At 40.6% G+C, this 20,943-nt stretch overlaps 2 protein-coding genes across 2 annotated transcripts in view; both read left to right on the forward strand.

The window, feature by feature from the left end:
- Positions 1 to 2,323: 2,323 nt before the first annotated feature.
- Positions 2,324 to 15,914, forward strand: LOC308309417 (MOB kinase activator 3B). Its single transcript, XM_080755249.1, has 4 exons — positions 2,324 to 2,464; positions 4,094 to 4,961; positions 9,804 to 10,006; positions 13,820 to 15,914. Exons 2-4 carry the CDS (start codon positions 4,544 to 4,546, stop codon positions 13,847 to 13,849), a joined length of 651 nt encoding a protein of 216 aa, XP_080611375.1. The 5' UTR covers positions 2,324 to 2,464; positions 4,094 to 4,543; the 3' UTR covers positions 13,850 to 15,914.
- Positions 15,915 to 19,453: 3,539 nt separating this feature from the next.
- The window catches only part of epb41l4a (erythrocyte membrane protein band 4.1 like 4A), a 40,969-nt gene continuing 39,479 nt past the window's right edge, over positions 19,454 to 20,943 (forward strand). Inside the window, exon 1 of the mRNA XM_080792301.1 lies at positions 19,454 to 20,473. Coding sequence (XP_080648427.1) covers positions 20,195 to 20,473 — 279 coding nt within the window. The 5' untranslated portion in view covers positions 19,454 to 20,194. The remainder of the gene's footprint in view (positions 20,474 to 20,943) is intronic.

Here is a 20,943-nt window from a genome sequence, read left to right on the forward strand (position 1 = left end):
TGAATAATCCTTTGTAAAATGAAAAGTTGAAAAAAGGTGCAAAAGAGGACATTTTGAAATAGAAACCAAATATCTATTCTGATTTCGTCTGTGCAAGAAGTAAACGGCCACAAACAACCGAGGCAGGTTAGGAGTAGTCTTTGAGGTGAACTGTGTTCACTTTAATAGGGTTTATATAGAGTTTGTGTTGAGAGCATCTAATCCACAGTAAATCTAAATACTCTGCTGAGAAACCCCGTCTTACCTGGTGATTTAATCAATTAACCTCTTGGCTAAGAACACTGCACTGTCAGTGCATACAATGGGACCTCACTTTTGGCTTATTCTACAGACAGACACATTTCTCAAAATATGACAAACTATATTCAACAAAGTTTGGGAAGGGAAAAGTAGCTAGATAATGGGTAGAGTGGGTATAGTTACTACATTTCCATCCTGGCCTGCACCTCATTCATGTTAAAGATCAGGCAGTTCTACATTTGCTTCAGTGACAGATCCACTTTATTCTAATCTGTTCTAAGTGTGATGAGAATTCAAGAACGTTGGTGGATTAGCAATGAGGGGTGGGTGGGTGGAATGAAAACGTGGGTATCGGGTGGGTGGAATGAAAGTGTGTGTGTGTGTGTGTGTGTGTGTGTGTGTGTGTGTGTGTGTGTGCCTGTCTACACATTACACACAACCAAAAGTGGTTATGTGTTTGTGTTGTTTATCTAATATCCAGGCAATCAGAGAGTGCAGTCTGAGTCGCTATAGCCTAAGAAGCTCAATGAAAAGTAATCCATTCAGAAGGGGGGGGGGGGGGGGTTTCTCCTCATGTCATGCTATTTATTACTTTATCAATTATGCTACAATAGTTATAGTTTATAGTGTCAGATATCACTCAACTATAAAACATAAAATCCTTTCCAACATGCAGCTTCCTTGGTGTAAAATAAATGGGCAAAAGTTAAAAGTACACATTCAATCTGTTATTTTGCACACTTTGATTAAAAAAAAAAACAATATTCAATATCATCACAAAATATAAAACACTATACACGTAACATTATCAAACCAAGCTGTATGGTTGATTGATTGATTTTAATACTTTATTAGTCAGAAATGTAAACCGCATGAGTTACAGTCAGACACCTGAGCTAAAAGGATAACACAAAAAAGTCATGGGGACTATAGTTGTTTCCATTGTGGTCCGATTAATAAATAAGTAATACCGGTACGGTACAGTTCATTGGTCCAGGCAGCAGCAGCCTACAATTCACAATTTAGGCATTTAGCAGACACTCTTAATCCAGAGCGATTTACAATAAGCAAGAACAAAAAGTATGGCAATACATCACATACATAAAAAGTAGTTATCATCTATATAATGAAACTATACATACTGTATATATATATATATATATATATATATATATATATATATATATATATATATATATATATATATATATATATATATATATATATATATATAATAACAGTGCTATGACTACAGTCTGTCTACGTCACATGCTATAAGTCTGTATAAAATGTTATCTAACTCTACAGGCTAAGTAATACAATAAGTATATCTGCAGTTGGAGTGCATTTCAAACAAATCCTGGGAAGAGAGCATAAAGTCCAAACTACTTTATGAACGTTTGTGCGATTTCATACATTCTCCAGGAGATGGTGCTATTGACGATGACAAACATACACCATTGCCTGCCCAGTGCCTAATCGCAGTAGTAAACAAACCCGCGTTCTAGAGCGAAAATGTACGATTAAACTAGTTAACATCCAAAAGTATTCCAACGAGGAAGACTATACGTATTTAAGGATAACTAGAACACTACACTGTGTGTATTTGTAGGAAATAGTCTGTTTACATACATCGTTATTCATTGTCTGGAAGGGTAAAGATCCGAGGTGGCTTCACGGCACAGTCAAATCGGGATATTTCCGTTCTGCAAGTTAATATTTTTTTTAATCTTAGTAACAAAATGCTAGACAGGTGGAGGTGGGTGATACGGCAATAATTACTATTAAAGTAATTCATAATTCATAATTTTACGATCAATTGAGTACAAAATAATTACCCCAAATGGAAACAACAAGCCAATATAGGCTTTCTTAAATCCTCTAGCAGACCTTGTAATTTGGAACTGTACTTTCAATCAATCACTAAGTTCGCCAATTAAAATAGTTTAACAGGTCAAACCACCCCAAGTTTGACTGGTTTTTATACAAGTCTGGTTGACATTTCCAACCGCGGCTAACATGTTTCTCTCATTGCATCACAAACATCCCGAACATCCCGTTACATAGAACGCATCATCCCCCCCCCCCCTACATAGAAGAGTCAGTCTGGAGGAATGTTGTATCTTCGAACTGTACTTGTCGACGCAGGTCTGCGACTGAGTGTGTGTAGTAGCTTACTGTGTGTGTGCGTCGCGCACTGGATGTGTTTTTATTGCTTCTTGAGGTAAGCACAGTATTGAATTATTGACATTGTATGTATTTATACTCACAGAGTTTATACTCTGGCGGTTTTAAGCCCATGCGGTCTACTCTACACGGCGCCTGTTTCAATCGTACGTGACTTACTTTTTTCGTGTCGCATAGATTAACCTGAGAATAAACTGCATCTGGACGTAATTGTGACGTTGCTTTTGTTGTTTGCTGCTTGTTTTGTTGGATTGGAAACATTAATTGAGCCTTTAGTGCTTATAGTATGGGCGACCATTTACATAATTAAAAACAGGCTTTTACTTTTACTTTTACTTTCCACTTCAGGTTCTATATCCTATTCATATTCCATTCTCTTTGTGGCAAGTGTATGGCTATGATTTAAAGATCGGGGACGGACGGGGTTGCCGGGGGTTCTGTTCTAAACGAAACATCGTATTCGGCCACGCGTCAGAATTAAATGTCCACCAAAATCACAGGTAATAACGCATACTGTACCAAGGTTAAACTTCCATAGGGGGTTAAACTTGTGTTCAATGTGTTGAAAGAAGTCTTGTGACTAAAGTTGCTTAACTCTGGTGTAAAACGGCATCTGCATCATTGCATGTGCTCAGTAAATGTTCCCTGGATTAAACAGATTAAAGTAGAAATATGTGCTCATCAGAGCACAGGTCTGCGCCAGGCCAAGTCAGTTACTATGGGTCGGCAACAATACAATGATGAAAACTTGAAAAGCTAATAGCCTAAACCAACAGACATTTTCTACATCCATGTAATTGATCCACAAAGTGATTGTAAACACAGGTCTGATCTCTGATTTAATGTTACAGTATCAAGCAACCAAAAGGCTTACAGGATATGTGTGCTCTGTATTCATTGGAGCCAGATTCATGTTGATAACCAACATCATTAACATCAATTCCCTGACAGACAGACTGTGGATTGAAGGCACAGTTTTAAGCAAAATACTGGGTTTTGCAAAGAAAACGCAAAATGAATGAATCCACAAATTTTGATTGTATGAGCTACGGTCCTTCAACAGTTGATGGTGTGTGTGATGTTTTGACATAAATATCCAAAGATTTGCTTTGCTATAATCAACATCCTGGTGGCGCTATAACAGGCCAATGTGAGGAAATGTTTGTTTCGAGCCGATTGGTCCAATGGTGCCGGAGATTAGCTGCACACAGACAGACGGGTGAAAACATAGTCTCTCTCGGCCACACGTTGGGCCTGGCGGAGACAACCAAAACTAGTCATAACTGAACTATACATTGTTTCTATTTCTAAATCTCAATCCTGTACAGACCTGAATTCTGAAAGAGGATTAGGTTTTGTTTTCAATCAGAACAGTGTGGAAACCTCACAACATTAGGCCTGCACACGCACGTGTGCACACATACAGTACACACACACACACACTCTCACTCACTCAGTATGTCACAATAATACACACACTGTACAAATGCACATATATAAATAGACACAGACACTCATTGTTCATATGCTTCACTAATACTCAACACTTTGCACAATCTGGCAACACTACCAGATTGTGCAACATCCAGCATAAAATATTGATATCAAATTATTCTATCAGGCTGCAGGCTAAATGTTTTATGATTGTATATTTGTGTCTCAACAGGACAAAGCAGCATGTGAAGTTCCAAAAGGAGAAACGCAACGGAAAGAAAGAAAGTCAGAAGCTTTTGGACTATTGGCCAGTTGGAATATTTGTTCAGAGCTTAGAATCCCAGTGTTTGAGTGACCTTGATGACCATTGGTCATTGAGGTGAAGCTGACTGCATTATTATCTGGAGTGAATTACATTAATTGAAAACATAGAATCAAGTGAAATGTCCAGATGATCTTTACAAGCAATTGCAACACCGTCTAGAGACCACAATGCCAATGGCTACATTATTCTTGTACTAAATAATGAGAATGGGATAGGACGTGGACCCAATTTCTTCACTTTGAATATTATGGATGTTTCCCCCACAATATTGCCTTGATTTATGTATAGGTGGGCCGTCTGAAACGTATTTTCCACGAATATACTTATAATCGTTCCCGTCGACCACAGACCTACACCATGTCCGTCCACCTAAAACAAGTCTTCCACAAGGACAGAACCTTCCGGCCCAAGAAGAAGTTTGAGCCGGGCACGCAGCGCTTCGACCTCTACAAGATGGCCCAGGCCTCGCTAAGCTCCGGCGTGGACCTGCGGGCCGCGGTGCGCCTGCCGCACGGCGAGGACCTGAACGAGTGGGTGGCGGTCCACGTGGTGGACTTCTTCAACCGCATCAACCTGATCTACGGGACGGTGTGCGAGTTCTGCACGGCGGAGTCGTGTCCCGTCATGTCCGGAGGCCCCAAGTACGAGTACCGCTGGCAGGACGACCGGCGGTACAAGAGGCCGACGGCGCTGCCCGCTCCCCAGTACATGAGCCTGCTGATGGACTGGATCGAGATGCAGATCAACAACGAGGACATCTTCCCCACCAGCATCGGTGAGTTTAGTTAGTTGGGGGGGCCGAGTGGAATGGCAAAGAGAGTGGCGACGCGCTTTGATCTCGCCGCAAAGCAGGGTGCCTATGGGCTATACAGTTCCAAACATTGGAACTATCCCATTGAGATAGAATGAGCACTTTCGCATTCCATTGTTACAATGGGAGTCAACGCTAGTGTCGCCGCTCTCTTACTATATTACTCTGGTTGGGGGGAGCCTTGTGGCCAGAAGGGTGTGCCACCAGTGTTGATTCCGTCGACTAAAACTAAGACGAAAACTGTTCGTCTACTACCTTTTTTCCACTGACGAAAACTAAATGGAAACTAAATGAAAACTAAGCTATGGTGACTAAGACTAAATAAAATATACTGACAATTTCGTCAACAAATAAAAACTAGACAAAAATGTTAGGAAGGGACGAGTGGACAAGAGATCCAGTATAAGTCATTTTACACTGTCGCAGCGCGACGCGCTGTGAGCTTGTAGATCGGCTATTTTCAGTAAGTATAAAATCAGCCATTACGACGGCATCAAGGCCCGACAAAATACATTTTAGTCGAGTAAATCACCTGTAGATTTAGTCGACTAAAACATTATGATATTTAGTCGACTAAAACTAGACTAACACTAAAACATTCCGGGTGACTAAAACGATGTGAAAACTATTCAAGAGACTATGGGCTAGATTTTGAAGGTGCGTTTTACCTATTACAGTAATATGAGCTGGGGGCGTGAGGTATGTCATATTGCAATTTTAAGCATGTTAAGAAGCGCTTTCGACACCCCGTGGAGTGCGCAAAACGGCCTTGAATTAGTCATGGGAGTGTTTAAGGCGTGTTTGAGAGTTACCCAATCAACATGTCCGTACTATTTTCTTTACCAGTCAGCTGATGTCACATACGGAATGCGCACTTTGGGGATCGTTATTATTACATTTCTTCAGGCTGGCACCATAGAAGACATGACATATGACTTTGTCACATTTGGGTTAATTATTCCTATTGCACTGCATGCTGTCACCTTTATGCCTCAAAATAAGTTGTTTCTATTGAGAAACACCAGTAAAATTATATTTTAATTTAAATTATAATTATATTATATTTGAAATGAGTAATGAGTTGAATGCCTGGTGCGTATGCCCGTGATGCGGTATGGTCCCGTGATGGTATGGTCTTCGCTCGTAGCATTTTATTGAAGAAGACTTGAATCGAGTGTGATACAGCGTATGAAAGCAAACTTCCCAAGGATTATGGATATGTTTTTTTTTTTTTTTAAGGTTGAGAAATGAAAGAATTATGGCCGTTTCTAATCTCAACATTTTAATAAAAAGACGCAATAAAAAGACGCTGTTGCCATGTCTCAGAGAAACAAGTAAATAGGTCTATAAAAATAATCCCAAAATAAGCGCATATAACAGGGGTCTGTAACCTATTTTAAATGAAGTGCCATGTTTTTATTTTCTAGATAGTGAGTCTGCTATATCCAGATTAATTTTAATGACACCACATTAAAATAAAAAACATATTTTGATTGTCCACAAATATTCCATCTTTTTAAATATTTTCTTGCACATTGTTATAATGATCATTATATATCCGCCTGCAGTCAGAGTTCATAGTTTTAATGAATGAATGTGATTCATTGTGAGCTGGTAGATCTGCTATTTTCAAAAGTAAAATTTTAATTACATTTTTGTATTAGCCGTCCTTAGTTGGGCAAATGCATTCATCTGGGGATCCTTGACATGGGAATGTGCTGTGTGAGGATCACTGGTTTAAACAACATTAGGAGAAACCTTTAGAAACAAGAAAAGCAACCACAACTACCAATATTTAGGCTACAAGCAACTTTACAGAAAAAGAAGCCGCTTATAATAAACAGACTTGGCAACACTCCAGCAGCGTCCCAGAGCCGCTCAAGTGTAAAATCAAACAGTGCTTTATCTTCTTTTTGCGTTTATGAGGTGCCTAGACCCACGTCTAATCGTTATGCGCAGGTCAAGGGGCTTAATAGCAAATTGCGCAAAGCGAAAATAATTAACATATGGACACTCCCACAATGCTAAAATATTCAGCAACGTCGTATTCCATATGTGTGTGCGTTCAACACGGGACGATAAGGCTTTCATAATACGATTGTGCGCAGAGCGAGGCCAATTTATGTATTACCACATGGTAAAACGCACCTTCAAAATCTAGCCCTCTATGACTAAAACTAAAATACAAATTTGCTGCCAAAAACAACACTGTGCCACTTGGATTCCCTGTGTTGTATGGGAGGGAGCACAACGTCAAGCAAGTGTCTCTCAGTAACTGCTGTACTGGCAATGTGCTCTTGAGCAAGGCAATTTTAGCCCTAATAGCCCTAAGACTAGAGTGGAGACGAGAGGCTCAACAGCAGAGGTGTGTTATAGGGTGTGTGTGCGTGCATGCGTGCAACGTAATATAAAAATAGAGCATTCACGTGTCTTGAGTTCTACTGTTGACTGTCCACAAGGCCTTCACCATGACAGCCAATATGTGCAGCTAAATATGTAGTGTGCTAGTATTGCATTTTATGCTGAGGAAAAGAAAAAAACACAGCCCCCTCACGCATTAGAAAGACAATACTAGTCACTTACGTGTTTTCAGTGAAGTTAAAAATGGAGTTTGAAGTTACAATGGGTTTATGGTATAGGATGGGGGGATGTTTCTGATGAAATGCATAATCAAATATCAACATTTTGATTCAAGCAATTTACAAACTGTCTAGTCACTAGACACTCTAGTGTCTGCGGTACACACAAAATCCCGACCTAGAAGCGTTTCAAAGTGAAAAACCCCTTTAAGCAGCACTGGGCGAGTGAAAAGACAGGGTTGTAAAAATACCTGCCGGTGATAAAAAGGATAGTTGAGAAGAGTAGGGGAGAGGAGAGGAATGAAGTCAGTTGGAAGAAAAAAGAGCTCGAGGAGGTGAGAAAGGTATCGATGTCTTCAAACTCGTCAATTATGTAGTGACACTGACATCCGATACACACCAACACATAATGTAGACAGTGGACACACACACACACACACACACACACACACACACACACACACACACACACACACACACATAGTGTACATGTGCTAATGCCAAAATGTGTTGACAAACGACCAAGGCAACGTGGAATTTAAATATTACAGAACTTAAACTTGGCTTAAAACTAGTTGTTTGTCTACTGTCTGTACACAGGAGAATGCGCACACACACTCACTCACTCACTCACTCACTCACTCACTCACTCACTCACTCACTCACTCACTCTTTCTCTCTCGCACCTGGGATGTACCTAAATACCCAAGAAAGTCTGCTCATTTTCTCTCTCTCTCTCTCTCTCTCTCTCTCTCTCTCTCTCTCTCTCCATCTGTTCCACTTCCTTCATCTTCGCCTCGTCACTAAAATGCATGTTAGAATGTCGCCTGTGTAAAGATGTTATCTTTGACCCAATAAAGAGCAACATTTTTGGCAAGTTTCTGACAGTGTGCGGGACCCTTTCTTTGTTTTTCAAAGATAACCTTTTAAAGTATGCTTTATTGCCCTACGCACCTGTCACTAGCCTTCTGAGGTGTGCATCGTCCTTTTGCTAAAAAAGCCTGTGTAAAGATGCCAGCTTGTAGATTCCCGAGCCATCTGTAATAAAGCCTCAGAAGTGCACATGAACCTGTGAGGACAGGATCAGCTACACTGAATTTGCCAACGTGAATATAGCTAGCTGTTGTTCTTTGTATTGCCGACAGGCTTTGAGAGAGACTGGCTACATTTGCTTGCTAGTTAACTGTAGCTTAAGCTAAATTAAGGTCACCTCAATAGCGAGAGACTGAGGTTTATCCATCGTCAAGCATGCACTGGACATCAGCCGGGGTTAGTTGTCTAATCCTGCTCCTATGGAGAACTAGGCCAGCCACCAGAGAGCCCTGACTCACAAGCCCCCTCAGCCATAGCTTAGTCTCTCGCTCTCTCTCTCTCTGTGTGTGTGTGTGTGTGTGTGTGTGTGTGTGTGTGTGTGTGTGTGTGTGTGTGTGTGTGTGTGTGTGTGTGTGTGTGTGTGTGTGTGTGTGTGTGTGTGTGCGCGCGTGTGCGTGTGCGTGTGCACTCAGAAACACTGTCGGCCACAGAATACTGTCCTATGGCATTTCTGCTCAGTTCCATATATTTGATAGTAATTGCCAACTATATGAGATCTATAGAACTGATGGCTATGAAAACTATACATTTTATTATGCTACAAATATGTGCAATGAAAAATGTATTTATTTGTATCTCTTCATTTATGTTCAGTTTTATAGAGAAAAGGAGAATAAATGTTAAACTATTAAATTCAAAATAGCAGAGAAAGGATTCACCCATTTTTCTTTCTTTTGTGTTAAACCGCCACTCTGCCACACAGTGGGACAAATGTTACTCAGACGTTATCTTTAGATTGTATTTATGGGAGTTGAGAGCAATACTTTGCCCATCAAATTAGTTTTGACGTAAACACACAGGATTTGGTCTCAGAATCCTCCACAAGTCTCTTTTGTGCATTGAATTCCTATAGTTAGAAGTCTGTTTTCTCCTCCTTCCGTGCTTCTTTACTGTTTGATTTCCTCTGTTTTCTCCCTCTCCAGCGTCTCTCTCCTCTGTGTGCATAGGCCCCAATCCTTCATTCCCAGTTACTATTCGTCCTCTTTATCTCCCACTATCTTAATCCTTTGCTCCTTCACGCGCTCTGCTAACCTTCACTCGTGCCCTCTCTTCCTCTCACTCTTTCCAACTTTAGCCTTTGCATTCGTCCGTAATCTAATTTTGTCTCTCTCTGTCTCTTTGTCTTTCCCACCAGGTACACCGTTCCCAAAGAACTTTGTGTCGGTGTGTAAGAAGATCTTGTGTCGCCTGTTCAGGGTGTTTGTCCACGTCTACATCCACCATTTTGACAGAGTCCTTCAGATGGGAGCTGAGGCTCACATCAACACCTGCTACAAACACTTCTACTACTTTGGCACTGAGCTCAACCTGCTAGACCGCAAAGAACTGGAACCTCTGGTGAGTCTAATAATACATACATATATATAATATATCCTCTGGTGAGCCAAAAAAGTTAATTCTTGTAAATGCATTCTGAAACTTTATCATATAAAATAATTACATACCTCTGGTGAGTAAATAAAGATTTAAAATAACAATCCAGCTCTACAGGTCAATTCAATCGTTACTCTTGTAGTGTAGTGTAGTGTTAAGTGTGTAGTTATTTACACTAATTGAGAAGGTAGGGGTTTGAACCAAATCTAATCGAGGGCTGTTTGAGGCTGTATGAAAAAGCTCAGCGTTCTCCCTGAATGACAATATTTGTGGATATTTCACTTGTGATATCTCACTAAATTCACTCTCCACTTCAAATTGGGTCCTGAATTTGACCCTGTTGTAACAGGGTAGCCTACCTAGCTACGTCCTCATCAATATTATTTGCTGTTTAAAGCGCTGGCGCCAGTCGCGCTAGAATTAATCATACCTCCCGTTGTTGTCGATCGCCTCGGGAGTGTTTGGCTACATCAAGCTACTTCAGCTACATCCGGGACAGTGTCTGGTGCGTCGCTAAATGTGCTCCGCTGCTATAAATCGCTGGGTGCTCTGATTTATTGGGTTAAATAACCCTGGGCGTTCGGGGTGTTATAAGTGCAAAGGAAGAGGGGGCTACTATAGTTTCATAGGGAGAAAAAAAAATCTGGATCTGTTTCTACTTCATTAAAATGGACTTATGGTTATGGTTTAGAACATTCAAACGCCACACCCCTGCAATACGAGTTTGAACACGTCAAACCCTTGTCGACGCTCTGAAATAGAACTGTGCTCTGATTCTGAAAGACGCGTCAACAGGTTTAGACGCGTCCACTTGATGCCTGCAGTGCGGATACAGCCATTTAAAATGTGTGTTTGATGAAGCTTTCAGTGTCTCGGGGCCATCACTGTCTCACTAGGGAACTTAAGAACGACACAAGGCTGCGGTTGCAGTGTTGTTTTCGCACGACTAAAACAAGGCGAAAAATGTTCGTCGACTACCTTTTTTCACTGACAAAAACGAAATGAAAACTAAGCTACGATGACTACAACTAAGACAAAATATATCGACAATTTCGTCAACAGATAGACTAAAATGTTAGGAAGGGACTAGTGATAGAGATCCAGTATAAGTCATGTTACACTTGGTTGCATGCTGAAAATAGCCGATCTACAAGCTCACAACTCGTCGCGTTGTGAGCTTATAGATCGTTTAGTTGACTAAATAAACTGTAGATTTAGTCAAATAAACATTGATGACTAAAATTTGACTAACACTAAAACATTCCAGGTGACTAATGACTATGACTATGACTATGACTACAACTAAAATCAAACACTGGGCTGTTGATGGGACAGACTGGCTATGGGGGGAACAGACTGGCTACTAACTTCCAGGTCAAACCTGCCTGCCCACATTTTGTAGTTCATGTGATACATTCTGATTGTAAAACTTGTTTGCATAGTTGTAGCACGTAGACCTGTGTAAGGTAAGGATGGGTGTGTATGTGTGTGTGATGTAGGGAGGACTGTGTGTGTGTGTGTGTGTGTGTGTGTGTGTGTGTGTGTGTGTGTGCGCGCGCGCGCTTAATACCTAAATTCCCTCTAACTCTTGTCTAACTCATCTCTTCATCTACTCTGTCACAAAGCAGTGTAGCTGTATTTATTATTATATTATTATTAAGTCACTCAGTTTATCAGAAAAAAACTGTTTTCTGAAAAACGTATCAGTGGTGCATGATCAGTGGTTCATGTCAAGGACCTCCAGAATTATCTGTAATTAGCCGCCGACCCCCATCTGAAAATATGTAGTTCCAGGGACGCCCCCAGAAGCAAAGATTTGAGTTAAAAACGTGCGCTATGAAAGAATATAATATTCAAAGATTTGTGCCGCATTTTTACGATTTCTTTAAAAATAGCAGACCTACAAGCTCATAGATCTGCTATTTTTCAATAGCTAAAGTATAACAAAATGCTTAACACGCCAAAAGGGGTTCCCGCCTTGAATGGGTTTAAAAGCCCAGCTTGATTTGGTACACAGTTCATCCCACAATCTGCCTCTATGAGGTTATGACATACCGTTGTGTGCAGTGCATGCTCATATTTTGGCCCTTGGGCCAAAATATTGGCCCAAACTATTTTTACCTTTTTGTCCTTTGGGTGCCACTAGGACAAAAAGGTAAAAATAGTTGAGTTGCATCTGGCCTAAAGGTGGTGCCAGAGGAAAGGCCATTGAGTCACCAGAATACGTAATGGCTTTCCGCTGGAGAGCATGAAGGTTTACAGCAAATTCCATGTAAATCCAGTTCCAAGTACGTTTTTTGAGATGAGTTATTTTAGAAGAAGAGAGTAAATAACAGAAGGATGGACACTGGACAGAGAGGGGGAAACATAATGGAGTCATTGTTGGGCCAACAACAACAACATGAGTATGATCATAAGAGTTACTCATGACCAGTTACACAGTTCACTGTTCTAGTATTTCAATCCCGAGTGTTCATTTAATATTGAATGTGTAAAAGTCTACTCACAAGGGTACATCTTTTATTGAACTACATTCAGGATTTTTCTGTACTCAACAATAACCATGATCAGCATTCTGTAACTATATTGAAATTACATGATAACAGGTAGTTTAATAATTAATTGTGATACCTTTTTTGCCTATATATATTTTGCCTATTTTACCTATATATTGAGACATATTACAAAGCAATTAATAGTAATGTCTAGTCTTCTATGGTTATGTAGTATGATATTTGACGGAATCTGTGAGTAGACACAGTGACACACACACATGAACAAACACCGATAATATGGTCTGGCGTAAATAAATAGGAGAAAGAAAACCTCTCTGTTTCTGGCCTTTGTGGTTTAATGCCTAATCCAGATTAGAGAGATCTCTACTGTGGAAATCTATAAATCAGGAGTATAGTTTGCACGGAAAACCTTTACTCTAATCTGTAAATCTTTATCTGTAGCCAGAGGGGTGGGATGGGATGGGTTGGGTTGGGTTGGGTGGGGCTGGGAAGAAAAGTGGGCATGTTCAGAAAGCTGTGGTGGGTGTGAAACCCCAGGCCAGCTGGGGGTAATCAGTGAGAACTTCATGGGAACTGTAGAAGACTCCCGTGCTGATGTATTATACTAGACGTTAAGGGTCCGCACGTCTAGAGTTCAGTACGTAATAAAACATGAACAGCCATTAAGGTGCCTTGAGAAGAAGGCACTTTTGCTGGGTAGCTCCAACATGTAGCAACTTGTTGTCACCTATAGTGTAAATAACACCATTTATAATGAACTTGCTTCTCACTCACACATTGTGGTCATCGCACTTTCTGTTAATGTCATTCACTAGCAAAATATTAACCTGAGTTACGTATATACTGTATCTGCTGCTGTTTTCTACTGATGGAATGTATGTTCCACAGTATCCACTATCCCAGCAAACACGGTCAGGACCTGGACGAATTAGTGACGTCTCTATTTGGGCCAGATCAAATCAAACCAAGACTATTCAGATCTGGCCCAGATTATCACCTGCTTTCAACCAACATAAATTCTGCCCACTAACATGGACTTCCCTGGTTGAATCAGAGAGTCCGATTGAGGCCAGATGAACTTAAGTCATATATCATAACTAGTCAGATCTGACCCAGAATAAGCTATATTATTTCAACTGGTGATCATCCCCATATGGGCTGTGATCTGGCCTAGTCACCAGCGTCACCGGAGGACGTCATCATGACGTCATTTGGCTTGCTGGGGTATTGATATACTTTGCTGTCTCCCTCTCCTATTTAGAAAGAGATGACCCTTCGGATTTGCCACTGAGGAAGCTGATGGCTGGTGTCAGGATCAGGATGGAGATTGTGTCCGTGATGACCTCATTCACAGGTGGTTACCATGGCAAGGACCGGGCCCGTTAAAGCGAAGCAGGCTCTCACTTTAATGTAGGCAATGTCACACCTTCATCAGTGATGGAAAATGTTGAGCATTTTAAACTTGGTTGTATTGGGAACATCGCCACAAGAATTCAAATAGACTCCTTCTGAATATACATTTTAATTCTCCGGTAGAATTCTTAATGGGTCTCATTCTAAGGTTCCAATTATCATCGAATTGTCTAGAATTCTCACACTTCTAGTAGGTAGGACTATCATTGACTTCCCTTTCAAGACTGTTCTAAAAAAAAGAAAAATCGAAACAGCCTACACGTTTAAATGAAACGGCATAATGAAATGAAACACTGCGATTTGAAAGTTTTAAATTTAAACCATTTCAATTTGCACTGTACACTTTCTGCGTCGGCGAGGAGCCACACTAGCACGTCTAAAGCTATATCAGATGAGGCCAACGAGCTATTCTGCTTTACATCCTTGTATAGCCACAATGTGAACATTTAGGATGTCTATGTTGATCCATGCAGGGAGGTGAAATTAATCATTTTAATTGTGTATACAGTAGCACACACAGCCACACACCTCCATTCCCATGGAGTTCAGAGCACAGTCTGACCAGATAAATGCTGCTCAAGGGCATTTTTTGCTGGACTGGACACACTTGGACACACTTCCTGTCGCGGAGGGTTGAATCGGTGGCTTTTGGAACACTGTTGTCGACTGTTGAACCGTCAAGCCACAAAAAGCATCTATTTTCTTTTCTCATAAAATATAGGACACTTTGGTAAGGAGAAGGATTCAATGGCTGTTGAATAACGGGAATAAGTTGGAAAAATATATATTTAAAAAGAATCAACAACTGCTGTTTGATGTATATTATGTTATATGTATGCTACACTGAAATGTTCTACAAGGTACTATGTGTTAATGTTGCCACTAATGATCATTTTTTTTATATTATTTGATTAGTCTATGGTGTATGCATTTTTTATTATTATTTTTATTATTATTAGATTAGTCTATGCAATTAATTGACATAAACTTATAGTAAAATAAGTTAGTACAATATGAACCCAAATGTTATCTGAACCCAAATGGATATCTAGTCAAAAACATAACCTTTTACTTCATAATATGGAATTATAATGAGAATTCACATAATGGTGAAGTTGTAAAAGAAATTTTGAAACATATGCATGCTACATCACAATCACAAACATAGTTATTTGATTACTAAAATGTATTACAATCTATTTGGCCAAATATGACTCAAAATACCAAATTTGGTGGAAATGTCTACTGTGCTTGTGACTTTTTAGCGTATAACTCAACTTGTGATTGACTTGCTGATAACCCTATTTAGAACATTCATCCAAAGTCTTGATCAATGGTGAAAATGTTAACCAAATCTCAATAGACAAACACCTGCTTGTTTTTATTTGTTAGCCAGTGAAATGAGTAAAAACGCAATTCAGCATTTAATCATTTAATCATTATGGCACAGTAATCAGCAAACCTTTCATACAGGTAGTTTATGCTTGTAAAATAAATATGGCATACATTTGTATGAGAGGTACAGTATTTTCATTGACTGAGCTTGCAGCATAGTTTCCGTCGATTGCCTAATCAATTATCTGATTATTAATCACACTGCAGTTTGGTATTGAACATGAAAAGTATGTTTGTATGTTTTTATACTCAGGTACATGTAGATCTGAATCTGAATGGTTTTATTCCCATTTAAAATACATACAGTATAGGCCTCTCTGACCGATCACAATAAAGAACTGAATCTGAATCGCAGCACAGTGGTCTGGTCGTGACACTTGACAGTCCGTGAGGATGAAATCATATCACAATCGAATATTAAGCAGCCTTAATTAACAAGCAAAAAGATCATCAGGTTGGACTATTGACTTGCACAAAATCTTCAAATTTCACCCACTTCTTTACACCTGTAAACCTGTGATGTGACAATAAAATGTATTCTGATTCTTGCTGCTGCGTCTTCGCAAATGTTATAAGGTCTACTGTGTGCGGCACTTTTTGATGTTCGCTTTCATGTCGTCCTCATATCATTTATTTTAACGTCTTGGGACGCGTCCTATATGAGAAGTTATCACTTGTTTTTGTAGCCAAGAGTCAGGCGTTTGGACAACATGGCCATTCCATCTGTGCTGGTTTGTTGGGCGATGACTGCCAGTAATGGTGAGGATGTCTGCCCCCTCCAGGACAGCTGGTGTTGGAGACATCCAGAATGACAGTCATTTTACACTTTGTTGCATGCTGAAAATAGCCGATCTACAAGCCCACAACGCGTCACGCTATTTTCAGCAAGTGAAAAGAAAGTCATTACGACGGCATCAAGGCCCGCCAAAATACATTCTGTTCGACTAAACTAAATCAACTGTAGATTTAGTCTTGAGTATCGGAGTAGGAGCAAAATATCCCAATCCTGCTTGACTCCAGTCTCAACCCTGAAGGGTTCCGTTTCATCTCCATGGCCACTAAATACTGGGGATGACATTCAGTCGGTATCCAGATGTATTTTGTCAGGATAGCCATTTTTGGCTGACAGTTCAAAGAGTGGAGGTATATTATGAAGACTATGAATCATGGCAGGTTTTTTTTCTTCTTTCTGTGGGGGCGAAATTCACTCTGACACTCAGAGGAGAATGTTTTCTGGCAGGGGGGGATGAGTTCACAAGAACCTGAGTTTGAGTTTTCCCAGGAGGGCAATATGATGTTCATTTCTGCAGGTGGTCCTTCCTACAGAACTTCTGATGGCATACCATCAGATCACGGTGTCACGGTGCCCGACCCACGGTTGAGGACCCCCCCCGAGGGGTCGCGACCCACGGGTTGAGGACCACCCCCGAGGGGTCGCGACCCACAGGTTGAGAACCCCTGCCTTATGACATGCTGTACCGCTCTCTGACCAAAAATTAATATAAATATAGCGGTAGTTATATTACTTGTGGATTGTTAAGGGTGTTGGTCAGATGGTTATAAGGGCAACCCTCCCATCTCGGGAGTGTTGTCCTTCAGGAAAGAAGCATCTATTGCCCATTGAGCTAGCCTAACTATGTAGGGCAGAGGTTTTCAACCAGTGATCCGGGGACCACCAGTGGTCCTTGAGGGGGTTCCAGGTGGTCCCCACTCCCCAGCTAAATGAAGAGTTGGTAACAAAATGAACCATTTGGTTTCATTTTACACTCTCAAGAGTTACATCTGCATTACTAAGTTAATTTACAAGAGTTTACACAATTAGAGAATGTCAAATAATAATTATTTTTGATCAACGTTTGTCATCTCTCCTAATGGTACCAACATCGATACAGCATGGAATTGTGGACAAAATCATATCCAACGACAGCAAAGTATTCTTTAATTTTAGGTCTGAGAGGCTAGATCTAATATAGACATCAGGGTATAGACATATTTGTGGCACTCTGTCTTGTATGTATTATGTATTATTGAAATTGTGCTGAGAAAAAATATGATGTTTCTAGTACTATACTAACCTAGCATCACCAGACTTTATATTTCTACCAAAGAAATATGTAAATCTGCTCCCATAACACTAGGTGGCGCACTTTAACCGTATACATTGTTTTATATTTAATTGTGATGAAAATATGGCCTGCCCTAATTAAGGCTAGGCCAAAACACGTGTTTACGACCTAACTAAGCAAGTGGAGGCTGTGACACTGAGAGGGATTGACATTCAATTAATTTAGTTACATTATTTTCATGTTCTCCTATAGATCATGCAAACAGGCAACTTGTAGTAGATTCATTTTTGTAACGTGTCGTAAATTTCGTAATAGACTGTCACAATTCACAATATACTGTAGATATCATATCAATAACTTTCTTGAACTCATAGGTAACTTAATTAATTTAATTGGAACCTTGCACTTAAAATAGTCATATCAAATATTAATATATGCAAATATAATGCCAAACCCTTTTGCACTTAAGGGGGGAGAGGGAGAGGGAGAGAGAGAGAGAGAGAGAGAGAGAGAGAGAGAGAGAGAGAGAGAGAGAGTTTGGCCAGTCCAGATGGGCGGAGTCATGCTTGGTTTGAACTGAGATCGAGAGGTGAGAGAGGGGGAGAGAGAGAGAGAGAGAGAGAGATGAGCACACCGCTACTTAGCAACGAGGCTGTTTCTTTTTTTTCTTTTTTTTTCTAACAACACAAGGGGACCTCTCCGCTTTCTCTACTGCTTCCATGGTGGGAATTTACGCACAAACGCTACTTTGTATCATGTGTATATTCGCAACACTTGTTTCGTAGGACGAGGAGGACGAGGATGCTTGACTGAGCGCCGCAGCCAACAATTTAACAAAACTCACAAAGTTTATAATAATTTGTTTTTATTTTGGGGTCGAGTACCAGCCAGTCACCGCGGTGGTAAGTAGACGGTTGGAGGTATTTAAAGAATGTCTCTGTAATGTTGGTTTAGAATCTTAATGACACGTTAGTGTTGCCGAGGCTGGAATTATTCCCCGATCGAGGTGTGTGTGTGTGCGTGTGTGTGTGCGTGTGCGTGTCGCGCGCGTGCGTGTGTGAAAGATGTCAAATAGACAGATATAGGGATTAGGGACAGGGTCAAAGATGATACATTGGTAGAGCATGGCACCAGCCGCGCCACCATGTCCATTCATAAAGGACCTGCAAATGAAAGATTATTGTCTTAAGTACATTTTCCCTATATAAGTACCATGAGATAACATTTGACATAGAGCTATTTATTGGAGCTAGCAGTTAGGCTATAATAAATAGCCTAATATTGAACTAAGTGCTGCTTAACTTCTCCTACAGCAGTGGTTCCCAGGGGATCCTCATTCCCACTCAGACTTCTGAAGTGGACTAATTTCGCAATGCCCCCTGTATAGTATAGTATAGTATATAGTAGTAAGTATAGTATAGTGATTACAGAAATGTCTATATAAATTGGTGTGTGTGTGTGGGGGGGGGGTTAAGAGTTATCTCACTATTCTACTGAATTATAATTGGGTTTTTTTAGCGATGCACCGAATATTCGGCAGAAAATGGCTAAAAATGCATTTTCGGCCTATTCGGTTTCGGCCTGAATAGGCAGAAAATATATCACCGAATAGTGTATGCAATTATACATTCAAAAGATCTGAATAAATGTTTTATGGACGCATAATAGTGATTATTATTTAAGTTAAGTTTGGCCATAACCATTTATTTTGCCATAAATCAGGTAGCTTTAAGGTACGGCCATGACAGCAATGGTACGAAAAAACATATACAATATTAATTTTCGGTATTCGGTTTTCGGCCAACTGTTTCCTATATTCGGTATTCGGTTTCGGCCAAGAATGTCCCTTTCGGTGCATCCCTAGTTTTTTTAATCATCAATCTTTTAACCCTTTTGTAAGAATGGTAATTTTGGTAATTTCTCTCTCTTCCTTTCGCAGAGAGCCACCGATGATGGGAGGATCAGGACAACAGAGTAGGACGTGAACTTCTTACTTCTTAGAGGTGATTGACCTCTCAGAACGGATCTGGTTTTCAGGACAGACGTCCATGCATCAGGAAACCTCGTGTGAAATGGACATCGCTGATGGTAGACTGGAATGACCGTGCTGACCTCTTCTCAGATGGATGTTTTTTTTTTTACATTTCAATTCAGAGAATCCATTGCATCGCTGCATTGCAGATCTACTGAATTATGATGCGAGTGTTGCATTGCTGTAGCCTATTTGCTCCTCGGATGCATTCGACATGCGGCATGTGAACTAAATGGTCACCGTTACAAATCACTGTTCTTCTGGACTCCGTGAAAACTGGACCACTTCTGAATTTGTCATCCACCTGCTGTAGGTGGCTGTCATTTTCTTCCATTTTACTACTGACTTTGAAGCATCGCAGCTGGAAATTGTATTTAAATGGATTCTTGCATTTGAGCCACAAAACGTGTGGTTGACTTTGATCAAACGCTGTTTTATCTCCGGGACATGTTTTATTTGGCTTTGTGTCTGTGAGAGCTGGCTGTGTAGAACTCTTAAGAGTTACTGCTTTCCGGGTTGTCATTTGGCTTGACCTTGCGTCCCCAAACCTCATTTCCTGTGGCCGTCATGAGGTGTTGCCTTTCCTGAAAAACTCACATCTGTGCGCAAACAGTACCCGATGACCCTTCTCCGAATCCCAATCACTTGATTCACTGAGTCCAGTTCTGCTCCTCCAGCTGCCTCTGTGACTATTGGAGCAGAACCATATTGACAGGCTCCATGGTTTCACATGAACCACATGGCACAGGAACATCTCAGTCTCCCACACAGTGCCTCCTTGGGGACAGCCAAGACAAGATTGTGGATTATTACAGATTACTCTGATCATAATATCTTCAGTGTTGGATTATATACATTTGTGGAGATTTTTGGGGTATTTCTTTTAACCTGGTGGCTTGATCCTGCTGCTACCATGAGCTGCTTCTGTGGACCTCAGGAAGATTTCTACTGTGAAGTTTTGCTTTTGGACGAAACCAAAATCACCCTCACCAAACAGCAGGGCATCAAGGTAGGATTTATAGCACCCTCTCTCTACTCTACCCTCTCCTTTCCTCTCAGCTGTACCTTTGCACTCCTTCGGGGGGGAACGGAATCTGCTAAACAACGTCATTGATTGATGACTATTTCCCCATAAAGGCCAACATGATGCCTCAGAACTTAATGTGGGTCAGGTAATGCTTCTGAAAATGTACTCATTTAACTCTTTCAGTTACTTCAGATTGTGCCATGGTAGGCAGTATAGGTAGTTCCCAGGAAGTGATACTCACTGGGAGGTACAAAAATAATTCCCAACCAAATACATATTTTCACTCGGCTGTGAACCGGTCCAGTGAGAGTTGTAAAGTAAATGTGAGTGGGAATATTGTATTTGATCTTGGCGTTCAGACTCAGCTACTGTAAACAGTTCTTCTCCATGCTCGGCACGTTAGCAGACAACCATTTAAGCCATTTAGACCGGGAACAATACGTTGTTCTACC

Source organism: Protomyctophum bolini (genome assembly GCF_963924005.1).
Source record: "Protomyctophum bolini genome assembly, chromosome: 1".
In the NCBI taxonomy this organism is placed as follows: Eukaryota; Metazoa; Chordata; class Actinopteri; order Myctophiformes; family Myctophidae; genus Protomyctophum; species Protomyctophum bolini.